The 19,160-nt window shown below is 40.2% G+C and overlaps 1 protein-coding gene across 5 annotated transcripts in view; it reads left to right on the forward strand.

Annotated features, from left to right (window-relative positions):
* Nucleotides 1-19,160, forward strand: part of EBAG9 (estrogen receptor binding site associated antigen 9) — a 45,558-nt gene that overhangs the window by 17,687 nt on the left and 8,711 nt on the right. For 3 of the 5 annotated variants that reach the window (XM_050941353.1, XM_050941354.1, XM_050941350.1), the window contains exons 2-5: nt 4,584-4,681; nt 11,081-11,159; nt 11,292-11,450; nt 17,651-17,758. In XM_050941353.1, the coding sequence (XP_050797310.1) occupies nt 4,599-4,681; nt 11,081-11,159; nt 11,292-11,450; nt 17,651-17,758 (429 nt within the window). In that variant the 5' untranslated portion in view covers nt 4,584-4,598. The remainder of the gene's footprint in view (nt 1-4,583; nt 4,682-11,080; nt 11,160-11,291; nt 11,451-17,650; nt 17,759-19,160) is intronic. The other 2 variants (XM_050941351.1, XM_050941352.1) reach the window with 2 other exon arrangements.

Raw genomic sequence — 19,160 nt, forward strand, 5'->3', positions numbered from 1 at the left:
TTACAGTCATCCTAAGTACAGTATTGGATAATTTCATGTAGTGCTGTGAGTCTTAATAGACATTCCTTGCATTCAAAGCTTTAATCTAGGAAAAGAGGCTTAAATGCTATAACAAAATTGAATTTCAGCTGTCCTTTGCTCTTTAATGGTTTGAAGAGGGCATCACAAGTCTTTTTCTCTTCTTACCAGGAGTTGATTTAGAGAAGTTGTTAGTTTCTAAAACAATCATCTACAGTTAGACTATTTATATAGCTCAAATTCTCTGGTTTTGATGTCTTGTCGCAGATCTAGTCAAGTGCCCCTCCCTGGCTACTCACCAGATTGGGTCCTTTGTGTTTTAAAAACCTTGGAGTTTGAACTGAATCCAGGTACTGCCCCTGTTTTGGGGTCCCTGATCACACACTCAAGGTGCAGATCATCTGTCTAGCACTCCTTTCTGAGAGTTCGGACCTCCCAGTCCCACTGTTTTGCCCCTGTTACCTGTGCTGACCCCCCAGGTTCCCTTGTAGCTTCAATACACTTTCCCCAGAACTCCAGTTGTGCGGGTGTTCTGGGCCTACCCATTAACTGTTCAAGGGCATGTGATAGGTGTCACATACAATACACAGGCGGATTCTGAATCGCAATTTCTCTTACTTAATTGTATGAGAAATACAGAGATCTATACAAAAATAGCAAACCCTACATGTATTTCCCTGACTTGTTTTCCTCACCACTCCAGAGCATTCTTTGAGCTGGAGGTCAGAGTCTATTGGGGCCGTCTTTCAGCTGCAGCACATGGCTTGTCATTTCCATCATTCCATCTCTCTTCCCATCCCCCACCCCCAGTCAGCTTGCTTTGACCTTGGGTAGTCCCACAGCTAAACCAAACCTCCCCTGCTACAAAAGCATGCCTGTCTCTGCATCTCTCCTGCCCCAAGCTACCTGAGTGGCTCCAAGTCCCTCAAGTTTATGTATCTCAATACTTAGTTCATTTGTCCTGCTTCTGGTAATTTTTCACTCTCCAAATCTGAACCCCATATAGACAAGCTGAAGGAAGTGGCTTTTCCCCAGTCCAACCAACTTTAGCATACTAGTGACTGGTCAGACTACAGTCATTAAGGTTAACTACTCTTCGCTGTATCTAGTCCGGGACAGGTGTGCTTATAGGCTTGTCAACAATGGTGAATGGACATAGAGGCATTCTACAATACAGTACTTTTCATAAGAACAACTTCAAAATATCAACTAGAATTAGTAAATTTTACAAACAAATTCCTCACATTGTTACAAGTCACAGCAAATAACTGTGTATGGCTGAACTTAGAACAGACAAAAATGCAAATATAAACCTCAGTGCAAAATCTCTTTTTCCAAACATGAGGTTTTTTTGCTTGACTAGAAAATATAACACACTTCCAAAAGGATTAGTTATAGAAGTTTGAGAGCTACTGTACTAATTTCAATGGAATAAACTGACCAAAGGTGTTGACATAACCTAGTTACTGTCCCACATTAAACAATGTTAAATAAGGTTTGGTATACAGAGACCTACTTAGCACTATGGCAAATACACCATTAAAAATTTTTTTAACCTTTTGTTAAAAATAAAGAAAATAAGGGAAAAATAGAGAAAGTATTAAGTAAGGCTTTCATTTTAAGAACATCCCTTTTCCTGGAGAGAGGCTTAAAAAGGAATCACCCCCTCTTTGTTTGTCAGTCTCTTAGATAGTCTTAGTCTCTTAGATGGTAATGTAATGGCAGGCATTGTCCTTATGCTTAAATAACTCTTCACCCTCACTGGTATTTATCCTGCTAATGTATTTATAGAGAGCAATCATATCTCCGCTTAGCCTTCTTTTTGCTGACTAAACAGGACAAGTTCAGTCTCCTCTCATAAGATAGGCCTCCATTCTCCTTATCTAAAAATTTGTTATTTTTTCAAAGAAGGAAATCAGGTTAGTAATATATGAAATAAGACTCCTCCACCATTTCAAAAGGAAGAATGCCTTTTTAGCGTGGTGTAGACAGTTGCTCTCATGTCCTAAATTTCTGCACGTTCCCTGTATCTAACTTCTTTCACTGTGAGGCCATGCTGGCCTTCTATTCTGTATCTACGCAGCCATGCATTTATCTCAAGGATGCACATGTCCCTGTCCTTACCCTCAACTGGGAGGGTGGGTAAGCACTCAGCCTGCCACCCCAATTCCTTCACCCTGTTCCCAAAGCTCTGTAGTCATTTCTAATCTGCTCAGGTCATACCTGTCAGTACCATTAGTGCCCACATGGATGAGCAGCATGGGGTAGTGGTCAGAGGGATAAATGAGCCTCAGCAACCTTTCAGTAACATCTTGGATGTGGACTCTAGGTAGGCAAAATATCATCTCAGGTCAGTAGGTGGATGCCTCCATCCCCCGCAGAAGGGATCCCCAACCACCACCCTCCTATGTCTACTGTTCATGAGTCTCCTGCCTTTGGGAGTAAGTGGTTCCTCTTCTTCAACCATTGGGGTCTGCTCCTCAACTCCTGTTAATAGTATAGCATACTGGTTCTTGATCTCGATGGACAGGGGACCCAAGGTGGCAAGCAGCCAGTCTCCTCCCTGGAGAGCAGGGCCTCTCCTCTGAATCTGCTTTTTTTCACATGTAGTCGGCTAGCATCCTCCATCCCAGACATCTCCTTGTGCATCCTGTCAGTGAAGTCTTCATGCTCCTGGATGCTATGCACACAAGCTACCTCTTATCTGCATTAGGAGGAACTCCACAATGGATACCTCTTATGCCAAGCAGTTCCCCCACCTGGCTTTCTTTGGCAGGGATATGCAGGTGACTTTTCCAGCAAGTCAGTACCAGGGCCTGGATCAGGATACCTCTCTGTCTGCAGGCCCTCACCGGTACAAGCAGAGGAAGATGAAATGCCATTTTCCTTCTTTTAAGGGTTCTTCCATGCTGAGTACCTGCAAGTTGACTGATCCTAATTATAAAAGGTCCATTAAAGTGAAACTTGAACAGAAGAAGAAACTGAGCTATAATCCTGAGTTTTTGTTCCTTGTTTATTAGCAATTACAGCTGCAGATCTAAATTTCAACCCCAAATGTGTTTGTTTGGAAGAGGCCACAATTGATTGCATAAAATGATGGAGAATTGTTTAAGGAAAATCAAAAAAGACAGGATAGTTTCATTGAGGGTGGTGCTAATTTTTAAAAGACCTGCCCACCCAGCTCAGCTTCAGTCATGTGTGGTTTTTTACACACATTGGATTGGGTAAGGCAAAATACGGTGATAGGCTGTATGCTGAGAGAGCTCTGTTTGCCAGATGTTGGCAATGGGTGACGGGATGGATCACATGGTGATTACCTCGTCTGTTCATTCTCTCTGAAGCACCTGGCATTGGCCACTGTCGGAAGACAGGTTACTTGGCTGGATGGACCCTTGGTCTGACCCAGTATGGCCATTCTTCTGTAATGGTGTACTGGTAACTAGGGCAGATACAGGAAAATGATGGACATAACTAGTTAGAAGACGAATTGCAAGCTTTTAATCGTGGGCCACGTGCGTTCTGTTTTGAGGACTAAATATGTTTCCAAAGCAAATTATGTAGTATGTGTTTGCATAAATGTGTTTTCATAAAATCCTTATGGCTTTTTTCCAGTGTGGTCTGAGTTGTTTTTTCTTCAGAAAAATATATTTTGGGGTGGGGGGTGGGGAGTGAAGGGATCTAGGGGAATACTCGTATACCCAGAGTTTTAGTGGCTCATTCCAGTCCAAATTCTGCAACTCATGAAAAGAGATTTGTTAGGATCAATTTGGTATACTCTGTCTCGAGGTTTTGGAGAGACTAGAATCCCCTTACATTAGTACTATCTCTGAGAAGTGACGGTTTCTGAGGTTTTTAAAGCTGTTTTAGCCAACGCCAAGGCTCTAGCCCAGTTACGTGACTTGATTACAGCACAATCCTGTCCACAATACATATTTTAACAGTGCAGTTACCACAGGGACATCCATGTCTGTAGAGAAAATGAGGGGCCTGTTAGGTTCAATTGTTCTTATGATGGTAAAGTCAGTTGCTCAAAGTATCATCATGCTCTCTAAGGGCCAACTTCTGTGATTAGAGTTCCTATTGCAGTTCATAGGAACTGTGTGAGCAACTGGGTACATGTTCTGGCTGCAGCTACCTGTAGCAATAATAATCATATCTAAAATAAATTGGTTGTATAGAGTTATAGTACAGTTATTTTTAAACTGACAGAAAACTGACAAATATGTTCGCTCATACTTATGGGATGGTATTCTTTTTTATATATATATTGTTTGCCTGAGTACCATGGGTCCTACCTTTTTTTTTTCTTTTTCTTGATTATATATTTGAAGGACTTTGTTATATAACTACTACAAAGTCAATAAAATGTCATAATGGATGACAAATAGTATGTACATAGTGCATTGACTCTCCCCTCACTGGTGTAACTCCATTGTCTTCAGTGCTGTTACTCTTTATTTGCTCATGGGTAAGTGAGAAGCTAATCAGGCCTAAAAACTGTATAAAGATGTATTCTGCATCTGGGATATTTTTTATTTTTATTTTTATTTTGGTTTTTTTTACAGGCAAAGTTTCTTGCCATGGCCATCACACAGTTCCGGCTCTTTAAAATTTGTACTTGCCTGGCAGCAGTGCTGTCCTTCATTAAGAGGCTAATATGCAGGTAAATAACATGGTTTTGTGTATTAAACTGTCTACTCTTTTGTTTAAATACAAGTTGCTTCCAATCTTTTCCCCTCCTCTTACTCATTTGCATAGTTCTTAACTGCAGAACAAAGCCTAGGTGAATGATGATGATTATTAATTAAATTAAAGATAGTTAAACTGTACTCAAACCTTTCATCTTGCTGTTCAACATTCAAAATTATATAGTGCTCTAATATGAGTAATTGGACTATGTTCTACAGCTGTGTATACACAGTGTGGTGTATAACACAATAATACTGGCTGTCTCTTATCCCTATTTTTAATTTTTTTTTAAAGCATGTTTTGAAAGTTGTCTCATAAAAACATATCTGAAAAATCTGTTCTCTGAATTTCTGGAAGAAAAAACCCACTCTTTAGCTGAAAACCTCCTTAGAGCAGAGTATACGCTTACCAACTCTCAGGGTTTTTTTTTTTTAAATTACAATATCAAGTCCACAATTGTTTGTTACTAGGTTGCCATTATAAACCTAATTGTGACCCTCCCACTTTTGTTTGCCAAACCAAACCAGTCTATCTGAAGCTCCTCAAATTGCCTTCTGCCCACTAAGGGCTTTTTAAAACTTGGGGGTGAATTGTACAGATCTGTAAGAGATGAGTTAGAATTTATTTGAAGAAAATTTTAAAATGTTTCTTTGTGAAATGTCGTATGTGGAAAAAGCATGGTTTAGATGCTTAAAATTTGGCTTATTCTGTTGTCCTCATGACACCTAGGTTTTCTGGCTGTCTCACTGTGAACAGTTCAGTGCAAACCTCTGCTTAATATGCATTTGCAGTCAAGGAAGTAAAGAAAATGTTAGGATGCCTCAGCACTGGGAAAAAAAATGTGTGTAGGAGGGGGAAACTCACTAGAATCATAGATTAGGGTTGGAAGAGACCTCATGAGGTCATCTAGTCCAACCCCCTGCATGTGGACCCCTGTATCTATGCAGAGTCCCTTTGAAGTTGTTGGGGCTCTGCATGGGGACAGAAGTCCATCCCATTCAGTTGTCTTTGCAGTATTGAGGCCTAACATAGTTTTAATGAAAGTCAGTGTATTTTGTGGGATTTTTGTTGGTTTTCCATAAACCAAGCTTAATTATATACATCAGGAAAAGTCAATTATTTTTGTTAAGGTCCAGATTCCAGAGAAAATAATACAAAAATAATGATATTAATAAGTAAATAAAAGGCATCTGGCATCCGGATTTGATCCGCGGTCTGCCTATTTACTTCCCCGATGTACAGTACTAGATTGGCCACTCACCATTCATCCGAACTATTATTCCATACACTGATGATCATAGAGATGGCCAAAGCATTTAAAGAAACTCTCCGCACATTTAAAGTTTTAATGGTTGAAGAAGCACTAACACAATTAAGGCTGGATTGGTAATACTGTAAAGTCAAGAGTCCAGTGCTCTGGTTTTTTGTCACTCCTTTTAGTACTGTGTTGCTGCTTGAGATTAGGTGTAGGTGGGAGTAAACTTTAAATGTTCTCTTCCTTCGCTCCATCCTACTTTCTCAGCAGGAGTGAGTGTTGTAATCCAGGAGTGACATTTCAATTGGAAAAAACTCTCAGGATTTGTGCTGAGCCTGTGGGCCTTGTGGAAATCCAATGCACGCAAGCTGGAAAATGGGGATGCACTTCCATCACTTAAAAGTATGTCTAGAAGGGTGTTTAAATTAGATTGTAGTGATGTTTGGTGGCTACTAAACAGGGAAGCTCCTGGCAAGACTTCAGATTTTTCTTTCAAATGCAGACTTATTTTCCCAAAATAAAAAGCTTGTGGAACTGGAGAAAAAAATTGATCTTTTGCAAATATGTGGGAGCTTGTGTGTGTCTTATGGAGGTGCTATTTGACCTTAACTGTGAAGTCTGAGAGCTCAAAGCTTTGGAAGAAGTTATGTTAATGCTTGTATTTAAAAGAGTACTACAAACTTGATTATTTTTTTTTTAAACTGGACTAACTTAAACAAAGTCACTTTTCTCATAGAGGGTTTTTCAAGTAGAATGCTTAAAAGAAATTATAAGGGATCTTTCTGCTTTCTTGCTATGGCCACAAGGGTTTTTTGGGCAAACTGAAGAACAACAGTATTAACCATATTTGGACCAATCCCAAAACCCTTTTCTCTTCTCGCTGTTCATACATCAGATGCGGTCTCTTCAGTTTTAAGCTTGGTCCTGTTGCTGGTAAATGCTTTCCTGCAGAGCCTAGAAAAAGGTACACATGTGAACTCTCCAGATCAGGACATTAGTAATGCAAATGACTATCAGCAAAATAGTGGAACTGATTAAATGCATAATGCTGTCGCATGCATAAAGTAAACAAATTGGAGAAAAATAGAGAAATATATTTTCTAGTCTTTCTATTAACTTCAGGAGCATATGTACCAATAATAGATAAATTTCAATCCAAAAACATTGTAACTTTTCAAGCTGGTGGTCTCCCATTTTAATACACTACAGTGGGAACTGACAGCGCTATTTTTTTCTAAAACGTTGCCTATATACTCACTGCATATAAAGGATAGAAACAGAAACTTTGAGCATGTAGCACTCAATCTAGCAGCAAATAGTTTCCTTGGCTATAAGCCTTTTGATTGTGTCTTTGACTGTTCCCTAATATGTCCTCTATATTGGCTGCAGAATGCTAAATTAATCCATTCATGGCCATTGGTACAAACAGTGGATTCTCAGTCTTTGCCCAGTTTGCCAGCAATGTATTATAGTGAGGATCTTCAGACTGATATGTGGATTCACTGAGCAATGGTCATTGAGTCCTTTGGTCTCTTTCCCCAACTATTTATCCATGCAGCACTAGGAAAGAATTTCTAAAGGAGCAGTAGCCTGGAGCTTTCAGGCGCTATACAGCTGACTTCAGAAACTGATCTCTCAACCAGAAAAGGGAAGAAAAGACTGTATAGTTCAAAGAGATACTCCACACCATCCCATGTTTTACTGTCAATGTGAGGAAAATTCAGACCTGTAATTCTTCGCTGGTATGCAACAGTGAAGGCTGTAGTGTAAATAGGAGGGCTTTTTTTGTATTTCAGTTTAGTGCATGATAAACTGGGATGTGAATCTGTAGCACACCAGTCTGCTGCACGCTAAGGGACAATCTGCATGCTGCTGCCATGCACTAGAACAGTGGTTCTCAGCCAGGGGTACGTGTCCCCTGGGGGTACTGGGAGGTCTTCCAGGGGGTACATCAACTCATTTAGATATTTGCCTAGTTTTACAACAGGCTACATAAAAAGCACTAACAAAGTCAGTACAAAGTTAAATTTCATAGACAATGACTTGTTAATACTGCTCTGTATACTGTACAGTGTAAGTACAGTATTTATATTCCAATTGATTTGTTTTATAATTATATGGTAAAAATGAGACAGCGGTTTTTCAGTAATAGTTTGCTGTGACACTTTTGTATTTTTATGTCTGATTTTGTAAGTATTTAAGTAAGATAAAACTTGGAGTACACAAGACAAATCAGATTCTTGAAAGGGGTACAGTAGTCTGGAAGAGCTGAGAGCCACTGCAATAGAAGTTTCAGACAGCAGTAGATCAGAGCACACTATGGAACTTAGAGGGGAGGGATAGCTCAGTGTTTTGAGCACTGGCCTGCTAAACCCAGCGTTGTGAGTTCTGTCCTTGAGGGGGCCACTTAGGTGATCTCAGGTAAAATCAGTACTTGGTTGTGCTAGTGAAGGCAGGGGACTGGACTCAATTACCTTTCAGGGTCCCTTCCAGTTCTATGAGATAGGTATATCTCCATATATTAGTGTGTGACAGCAGTGTCCATCTGGCCAGCTAGTGCACACCAGCTGCTGTGCTATAGACTTACATCCCAGCTTGCTGTGCACTAAATCGCCATATAGACAATCAGAGCAGAGTTAGATGACAGTGTTGAAAAAGCTGGAACTCTGTCTAAACTGTAACTTCCACTGGTGAAGGTAATATCCTAGTGTAGACAAGACTTATTGATTGATTGTACTGTGGAGGTTTGTGCCTTTGGAAGATATGAGGTTCCTACACTTCTGACAAGTTCAGTCATTTTATTAAAAAAAACACCCCAAAACATCAAACCCTCCAAATAATATTGTATCACGTATATTGTATCAGCCACAGTATATTTGTCCTAACTTGATTTATTGGCATTCTTAAAGAGAGAGTTTATGCGAGGCATACATTTGGAACATTAGTTCCTGCTAGGTTCTTCTAAGGCACTAGTTTCTGTGAAATAGAGGCCCAGTTGTAGTTCACTACTCTGTGTCAGCAACTCTCGTCAGACCTGACATACTCACTACATCTCACGCTTTTGGTGTTGTGATATTTATTTAAGGTGACCTGTAATATGTTGTTTGAAATCTAATAACACACTGGTCATTAGTATCACTGTGTAATGTTTGTAACAGCACTGCAAGTGAAATTATGGATACTGTCTGATATTATATCTTGGAGACTGTTAATAGGCAAAGGAGACACAATAGTTTTTTTTTTCCTATATGGTGGGGAGAGAAAATGTGGGAGATGCTCTGTCCAGGAAAGAGGATTCTGACCTTCCTCTGAGTTAGTTTGTGGCTAACCCTCCTGCAGTTTTGTAAGGGGGAAGGTGTGACCTATGAGAACCTCAGTGCCAGATGGCAAGGGATTCCCTGGTATTCAGCAGTGAGTTTCAGCTGACCTGGCCAGCCCAGCATACTCCAACTCACTGTTTTGTTTATAAAATGGGTCCTGTAAAGTATCATATGTGAACTGATGACAAAGATCATTGTGAACACTATATGAGGAATTATGGATACTCAGTAATATTATGTTTTAAAGGCTGGCCAAACGAAGGGAGGGAAACAGTTTTTTCCCCAGACGGGAGAGAAGGCAGCTATCTGTCTTCTATGTAAATTAAGAATGGTGGAATCAAAGCAGTGGGCACACTATTTACATAGGAGGATGGGAAGAACAGGATGAGATCTTCGTGCTTCTTGGAACAGAGTCAATGAATTTTGAGAGAGATAAGCAGAGACAGCCATTTTGGCATCTTCCACCTAGGCAGACAAGGGAAACCACCACCTTGTACTTTTGTGGAAGTTCCTAAGAGAGAGCCCTGGCTGGAAGGAGGAAAGATTGGTAAGAGATCTACCTTGAACAAAGGCTGTAGCTTGTTGAGTTAGATCTTAGTCACTAGAAAGTGTGTTTTACTTGAACTCACATAAAACAACTTTTGAGTAAATAAACTTGTTTTACTTTTAATTTTAAACTATTCCAGTGCTGTGTTTGACTTGGTGATTGTTGATGCCAGTTAAAATAATAAGCTGCGCTTCTGTCTCTTTAAAGGGACAACAAACCTTTTTACTTCTGTGTATTCCAGGAGAGGACTGGACACTTCAGGGCTGATGGTTTTGGGGAAAATTAGGACAGGGCGTGTGTTGGGGGTCACCCTGCAAGTAGTAACCAAGGCTTGTGCAGACCAGAGTAGGGCTGTTGTGTTGTAGGTGGGCTGCTGATCTAGGGCTGCACAGCACACAGACCTCAAGGAACTGCATGCTTGTCTGTTAGCTGTTGGTATCTGGGCAGTGAGCCACAGCAACAGCGCACATAAGGCATCCAGAGTTACAGGGCAGGTGCTGACACAATATCTCGCTGGTACGTGCTGAACCCCAAATGGTCACAGTTTTTCATTCTGTCTTCTAAGGAAATTTCCTGGTATGATGGATAAAACTGCAACACTCAAAATGGTGGTACATGTTGAATAGAGGTGGTGAATCTTATATAATCCTGTCCTACTGTCCCTCACGTTAGAAATCTATTAGTATTCTGTTAAGTTATCACATTACAGGGAAACTGTTAGCTCAAAATATAAATTTGTAAAATTCAAACCTTTTTATAAAACCTGAAAGCTACCGAAGTGTTTCCAAGGAATTAAAAAAAAAAAATTTGTAAGGGAAAAGTTGTCTTTGAACTAACATAGCCTGCAGTGTTTGCAAACCAAACACTGAAGCACTGAGAATTTTGAAAGTGAAATTGATTATAAATTCCATTGTCCAAGCTGAGAGAAATGCAAAATGTGTAAAGCAAGCATATAAATAGTGGAACATAAACTGAACTTCTAAAATTTTCTTACTAACATCACCTTAAATTATTAAACTGAAAAAAGAATTGTTTTCAATATTAACTTTGTTTAGTGAGTCCCCTTTTAATCCTATTATCAACATTGTATTAGAACCACTTCTTGGGTTATTTCTGTTAGTTACTGATTTAGCCGTGATTTTCATCAGGTTCCTTTCTTCCAGTAGCTCATTTAGCCTTCAGCAGCTGTTTTCTTTCTAATGTAGTGCTCATGTTCTCAGACCTTGGAGGAATCCTACATTTCTCTTTCAGGTCTGGAAGAGGACGAAAGTTAAGTGGAGACCAAATAACTTTGCCAACTACAGTGGATTATTCATCTGTTCCTAAACAGGTAATGTCTCTAAAGGGCTGGGTGATGTGGAGTAAAACAGCAATTCTACTAACCCTGTTGAACCAGTAAAATATGTTATAATCTTTCACTTGCAAGTCAAATGCTAAAGTGATGTTGTTCAATTGTATTCAGTCTGAAGTAGAAGATTGGACTTCATGGGATGAAGAAGCACCAACCAGTGTGAAGATTGAAGGTGGTAATGGGAACATGGCCACACAACAGAACGCTTCAGAACAACTGGAGCCCGATTATTTTAAGGATATGACTCCAACTATAAGGAAAACACAGAAAGTAGGTTTCAGTCGTGCAAATATGCTTTTTAAATCAATTTATAAATATGAAATAATTTGTAGGTCAGTTATAAATAGCAGAGATTTCGGGCAAAAATTTAGTGGCCTCATTTCTGGTATCTAATTTGGATGCCCTAACTGATATGTCTGGGGACTTAGATTACTCCTGGGGGAATTCTGCGCCAAAACATTTAAAATTCCATGCACAGTATTTTAAAATTCTGCAAATTTCATTTGTCAAAATAACACTCAATAATCATGCCAGTTTCAATTATTTTAGTAATTTTATTTCAAAATTCCTGTCAGCAAGTATGTCTGTAACAATACACACACATGCATATATACACACACACACTCTGTCTCTGTCTCGGAGTAGTAAGTTAAAGAAACTCAGTTCCTGTTTCTCTGACCCTTCTCTCTCCCTCTTCCCCTCCCCCCCCCCCACAAGTCCAGACTGGGGGTCAGACACTCATACCCCCTTTCTTTCGGAGCCCAGCCATGGGCCCCTCCCAACCCAGACATTCACACGTCCTCTCCCCCAGAGCCCAGCTACACCACCCCCCATCCCAGACACTCACGCCCCCTCCTCTCCTAGAGCCGATACACAGCCCAGATACTCACCCCTCGACCCTTCCAGAGCCCAGCTGTGAGGCGGGGGGGGTCTGTCATGATATAATTCCCCAATCTGAACCTTAGAGTCCAAAAAATGAGGTACCAGCATGAATTCCTCTAAGCTTAATTACCAGCTTAGATCTGATAAGCTGCCACCACCCAAAAATAGTGTTTTGGGGCACTCTGGTCCCCCCCAAAAACCTTCCCTGGGGACCCCAAGACCCAAATTCCTCGAGTCTCACAACAAAGGAGAATAAACCATTTCCCTTCCCCCTCCTTTCTTTCTCCCAGATCTTTCCCGCCCTGGGTAAACTAGGCGATCACCGTGATTCAAACTCCTTGAATCACAACACAGAGAAATCAGGTTTTTTTCTCCCCCTTCTCTCTCCTTCTCAGGCTTTCCCTCCCTGGGCTATCCTGGAGAGGTAGACAGATTCAAGCTCCGTGAATCTAAAACAAAGGGATTTCACCCTTCCCCGCTCCCTTCTCTCTCCCTGTCCCCCACCAATTCCCTGGTAAGTACAGACTGAATTCCCTTGAGCCTCAACAAGGGGAAAAAATCAAACAGGTCTTAAAAAGCAAAACTTTTAATAAAAAGGAAAAAAAAGTAAAAGTTGTCTCTGTAATTTAGATGGTAAAAGTTACAGGGTCTTTCAGCTTAAGACACGAGGGAGAAGCCTCCCCCCAGCAAAATACAATTTAAAATACTTCCAGCAAACTACACATTTGCAAATACAGAAAACAATCAAAAGACTATAACCGCCTTTCCTACTTAATACTCACTATTCTAAATATATAAGAGACTGTAGCAGGGAGATTGGCAAGAAACCTGGTTGCACGTCTAGTCCCTTTCAGGACCCAGAGGGAACAAAGCAAAACCCAAAAAACACAAACAAAGACTTCCCTCCACCAAGATTTGAAAGTATCTTGTCTCCTGATTGGTCCTCTGTTTGTTAACCCTTTACAGGTAAAAGAGACATTAACCCTTAACTATCCGTTTATGACAGGGTCTCCTAGCCCAGACATTCTCACCCTATACCCACCGAGAGATCAGCTGCAGGGCTTCCACCCCCAGCCCAGACACTCGCAACCCTACACTCCTAGAGCTCAGGGATAAAGAGGGAGAAACAGTCTAATGCTGAGTCCTGGACTTGCATGGCATTTCCCACATGCTGCTGCCCTCTCTTCAGTGTGTGCTGAAAACTGCAGCTGCTGGGAACCCTCTAGTTCCTTCTCCCCCCTCCCCCACCTTTGTCTTCTGTTTGTAAGCTGGGCTCTGCCTAGGGACAGCCACATCTCTGCAACCCGTTTCTGCACCATTAATTTCTGTAAAATTCTGCATTGCGCAGTGGTGCAGAATTACCCCCGGAGTGTTAGATGTCTATTTGCATTGTGCTTCTCTCCATCAGTTTTAGTCTGCTATCTGATGTGGAACTGAGAAGAGATAGGAAGATATGGGCTAATCTTGATTTTGTCAAAGTAGGTGGGGTGGGAGGGAGAACTTATTCCATCAAGGATATCCAGGTGGGTATGTTCTACTGTTTTTTAAAATCAAGCAGTGACTTGAAAGTCCCTTCATCAGAGTATATTCTGGGAAGCATCGGTGGCGTGGAGTGATATTGAAATCAAAATTTGAAATACATTTTTCAATACTGGGTATCGAGAGATTTGTGCACAAATATTTTAGTTAATGAGAGATTTGTGTCTGTGTTGAAAATATACAGTTCCAGACTTGCCTAATACAAAAGTTGTATTATAAATAGGGCTGTCAATTAATTGAAGTTTATTAAATATTTTGGATGTTTTCTACATTTTTCAAATATATTGATTTCAGTTACAACACAGAATACAAGGTGTACAGTGCTTACTTTCTATTTTTATTACAGTTATTCACACTGTAAAAATTTATAAGAGAAATTAGTATTTTTCAGTTTGCTTTGGTACTTGTATGAGATAATCTCTTTATCGTGAAAGCACAACTTACAAATGTAGATTTGTGTGTGAGGGTTGTTATATAACTGCACTCAAAAACAAAGCAATGTAGAACTTTAGAGCATACAAGTCTCCTCAGTCCTTATTCTTGTGTAGCCAATTGCTAAGAGAAAAAAGTTTGTTTACATTTACGGGAGATAATGCTGCCTGCTTCTTATTTGCATTGTCACCTGAAAGTGAAAACAGACATTTGCATGGCATTTTTGTAGCTGGCATTGTAAGGTATGTAAGTGCCAAACATGCTAAAGATTCATATGCCTCTTCATGCTTCAGCCACCATTCCAGAGGACATGCTCCATGCTGTTGATGCTCGTTTTAAAAAAAATGAAATCCTTGGGGAAGAACTGTATGTCTGCTTCTCTGTGTTCTAACCAACTTCTGCCATATATTTCATGTTAAAGCAGTCTCACATGATGACCCAGCATGTTGTTCATTTTAAGAACGCTTTCACTGCAGATTTGACAAAACGGGAAGAAGGTACCAATGTGAGATTTCCAAAGATAGCCACAGCACTCGACCCAAGATTTAAGAATCTGAAGTGCCTTCCAAAATCTGAGAGGGATGGGGTGTGGAACATGCTTTCAGAAGTCTTAAAAGAGTAACACTCCTATGTGGAAACTACAGAACCCGAACCACTGAAAAAGAAAATCAACCTTCTGCTGGTGACATCTAACTCAGTTGATGAAAATGAACATGCGTTGGTCTGCACAGCTTTGGATCGTTATAGAGCAGAACCCATCATCAGCATGGACACGTCCTCTGGAATGGTGGCCAAAGCATGAAGGGACGTGCAAATCTTTAGTGTATATGGCATATAAATGTCTTACAACGCCGGCTACAACAGTGTCATGCAAACGCCTGTTCTCACTTTCAGGTGACATTGTAAACAAGAAGCAGGCAGTATTATCTCCTGCAAATGTAAGCAAACTTGTCTGAGCGATTGGCTGAACAAGTAGTAGGACTGAGTGGACTTTTGGCTCTAAAAGTTTTAAATTGTTTTATTTTTGAATGCAATTATTTTTGTAACTTTCTTGATAAAGAGATTGCACTGCAGTACTTGTATTAAGTGAACTGAAAAATATGATTTATTTTTACAGTGCAAATATTTATAATAAAATAAATATAAAGTGAGCACTGTATACTTTCTATTCTGTGTTTGTAATTGAAATCAATATATGTGGAAAACATCCAAAAATATTTATATATTTAGTATTCTGTTATTGTTTAATAGCCCGATTAATCACGATTACTTTTTTTAATTGCTGACAACCCTAATTTGTAAACTCTAAAGAGGCTGCACTGCTATTTTGAGTAATTAGTCATCTTTGTAAATACTCTGTTCTGCCCCAGTGTTTAGGTTTGTTAGCTAATATGATAAAACTGCATATCAAATTCATACAAGCTGGCTGGGCCTTTCTTACATTAACATAAAACATTTGACTAGATCCACATAGATCTCTTGCGATAAAAAGGGAAGTGTTTCAGTTGATGAACTGCACTTAACAATGCATCCTCTAAGGGTGAGTCTACATTTGACCTGGAAGGTGTCATTTCCATCTTGAAGACACCTGTACTAGCTCCAGTCAAGCTAACACATAAAAATAGAAGTGTAGCTGTGGCAGCACAAGCAGAGTAAGGAACTAGATCCCCCAAGTATGATCCCTCCAAGACACTAAGTACCTACTCATGGCTGCTATTCCCTCACGCTGCTCATGGTGCTGCTTCTACACTTCTATTTTTAGCACGCTAGCTTGATCAGAGTTAGCATAGATATGTCTCCTCCAGCTGGAAATTACACCAGCTTGAATGTAGACATACTCAAAGTTCTATTGTTTTAGTTTGCTATCTTCTGCAAATGGTGATGTGTCTTCTGGGCAGTACTTGAGGAACTCCCCATATCTTGGTAGGCCTTTCCTGACTCATCCTTGAGTAATATGAAAAGAGGAAATACATGCTTTTTGTTCCCAGCTCTGTTTATTTGGTGATGTAATCAATAGCTTGGCTTGAATCTGTTTAACTTGCCTCTTTTTTTCCTTTTCCTTAACATCTCTGGGGTATTCGGGTCCCATTGCTTTGTGCTGGTGACAGCTGGGGCACAGAAAGATTCTAACTCGGTAATTCTGTCTTTTCTCTGTCCCTGGGTCTACCAGTACCAGGAAATGAGTTTGTGGTTGGTTGGTTGGTCCATATTTGTAGTTACATGTAGTGTTGTTAAATGCGCACTTTAGTTTCAATGTGGAAATCCTGGTGAGGCAGAAGTGCATACTCAGAAGTTGAGATTCTCATTGTTTGTGGAGTGACCACCACAGATCGTCAGCAGGTATGAACTTTGAACCTCCAGCCCAAAAACACAGACCTCTGTCATTTGTGCTAAAGGAGTCACTTGGCTGGTGGAGGCTTGTGATTTGGTACTGAATTTCCCAGGTTCAGGCCCTGCTGATGAATCATGGTGGATTATTACAAGGTGCTGGCCTGTACTGGGATTTGCATTTCTGTGGATTTCAGATGCTAGACACAGAATTTGTGTTTAGGCTCTTTACTTATATGAGAGTAAGCCACTAAAAAGGCACATGATGCTCTTAGGGCTTGGCTACACTGGAGAGTTGCAGCGCTGGTGAGGGGGTTACAGCGCTGCAACTCTGTCTGCATATCTATTCAAGGGACACCATCACAGGACCCAGCCACATCAGCCACGCCATTAAGGGCTCGTTCACTTGCACAGCTACCAATGTGATATATGCCATCATTTGCCAGCAGTGCCATTATGCCATGTACATTGGCCAAACCAAAAAGCCTTAACACAAAAGAATAAGTGAACACAAATCAGACATCAAGAATTGTAACATTCTAAATCCAGTAGGAGAGCACTTCAGTCTTCCTGGACACTCAATAACAGACTTAAGTCACCATTCTTCAAGGAAAAAAACTTCAAAAACAGACTTCAACGAGAAACTGCAGAACTGGAATTAATTTGCAAATTTGACATCATCAAATTAAGCCTGAATAAAGACTGGGATGGCTGGGTCACTATAAAAACAATAATAATAATAATTTTCCCTCTGTTGATATTCATACCTTCTTGTCAACTGTTGGGAATGCGCCACATCCACCCTAATTGAAATGACCTTGTTAGCACTTACCCCTCCCCCTCACTTGGTAAGGCAACTCCCATCTTTTCATGTGCTGTATATTTATACCTGCCTACTGTATTTTCCATTCCAGTGGGTTCTAGCCCACGAAAGTGTATGCCCAAATACATTTGTTAGTCTCTAAGGTACCACAAGGACTCCTCTTTGTTTTTAGTCACCATGTTATATTTACTGACCTGCCTTTCAAGAAGAGAAGAAATATCTGTGTGTCTATCTGTAGTGGTAAAAGTGGAACACATAAAGAAATTACCAGGCACTGAAAAAAAAAAATAAAAGGACACTAAATTATTTAAAGGGATGTTTGTGGCATTTTGTCTATTAAAATATATAGATGTAGTGTATTACAGCACTGAAGAAGGTTTCATGTTCTTATTAGCTCTCAATGGTGGTATAAAACTCTGACTTCCTCCCCTCTTCTCCTTTCCCCCTCTTCAATGTTGTCTTTCAGATTGTTATTAAAAAAAGAGAACCTTTAAATTTTGGGATCCCAGATGGAAATGCAGGGTTTTCTAGTAGATTAGCAGCTACACAAGATATTCCTTTTATTCACCAGTCTGTAAGTATGCTATGTGTTTTGATTCTTATTTTATATGGCTGTGTGTCTGCTCTTCAGTAGAGAGAAAGGTCTGGCGGGGGGAGGAGGGATATTAAGTATCTATAAAGTTCCTGAATTGTTGATGAAGAATAAGAGCTATTTGAGCAGGCGATGCTGAATTTGAATTGGTGAATTAGTTGAATTAGTGCTGTCTGCCTGGTGTCTGCCTAGCTCTTGAAAAGAGGAGATGAGCAGAAGGGAATACAAGTCAGCCTGCTGGAAATTAGTCTGAGATTCATCCTGACTGTTACCATATCTCCTAAACCAGAGCACTGTAGGCTTTTTGGAGATTACACGTTAATCCCACAGTGAAAGGACAGAGGAACAATTTGCATTGATCTTCATACACTTATGCGGGCCATGTTTGCCTTGACAACAGAGGTGTACTAGGACAAGAAATGTGGGGTATAACACCATATGTAAAATGAGGTGATACTTGCCTAACTGAGAGGTAGGTAGGATTAACTTGTTTGCAAAGTACTCTGAAGGTATAAGGTGCTCTATAAATGAGAGAGACCTTTCTGGAATGGGAGAATAGGGTTTTTTAAATAAATATATAATTTATTTCTTGCATAACTTCTGCTTCTAATAACCTGCGTCATTGAGTTGTAAAAGTACACACGGATAACATACATTTGGTAGGGTTTCTGACGCTAGAAACTTTTGAGTTCTAATTTCACTCTGTGTGAAAACTGTTAACTTGTAAAGGTAAAAAGTGGTGAAAGCATCAAGGTTCTTGTTATATCTATTGAGGAACAATAAGAAAGTCATAGAAACTGTCTCAGTGTAAAGAGGAAGGGGAAAAGATGGCATCAGTCATGAGGAATGAGGGTCTGGTGGAAGGGCGCACTAGCCTGGAACTCAGGAGACATGAGTTCAATTCCGTGCATTGCCACAGACTTCCTGTGTGACCTTCAACAGGTCACTTAGGCTATGTCCACACTAGGAGTGTTTTATCAATAGAGGAATACTACTGTACTGGCAAAGCACTCGTGGCATGGACACAGCTGTACCAGCAAAGTTGTACTGTGCACCACTAGAGTAAAACCACCCCCCCAAAGGGTAAAACAAGCTATAATAGTAAAAGTGCAGTTTTGCTGATATAACTGCATATACTCAAGGGGCTTATTCAGGGATCACATTGCATTACCGTAAGTGAGGCAATATGAGTACCTAAGATAGATAATGATTGATACTATAGCTTGGAAAGTGGGGGAAGTATGTGGATGAATAGCAGTGGGTGGGGACTTTGCTAGAATCTAGAAAGTTCTGGAAGCTAGGCAGATGTTTTAGTACCTCTTTCTAAAGACAGCAGGCTAGCTCCATCAGTATTTTGTCTTCACTGCGATCTGAACAGTAGCTG

This window comes from Gopherus flavomarginatus, chromosome 2 (assembly GCF_025201925.1).
Source record: "Gopherus flavomarginatus isolate rGopFla2 chromosome 2, rGopFla2.mat.asm, whole genome shotgun sequence".
In the NCBI taxonomy this organism is placed as follows: domain Eukaryota; kingdom Metazoa; phylum Chordata; order Testudines; family Testudinidae; genus Gopherus; species Gopherus flavomarginatus.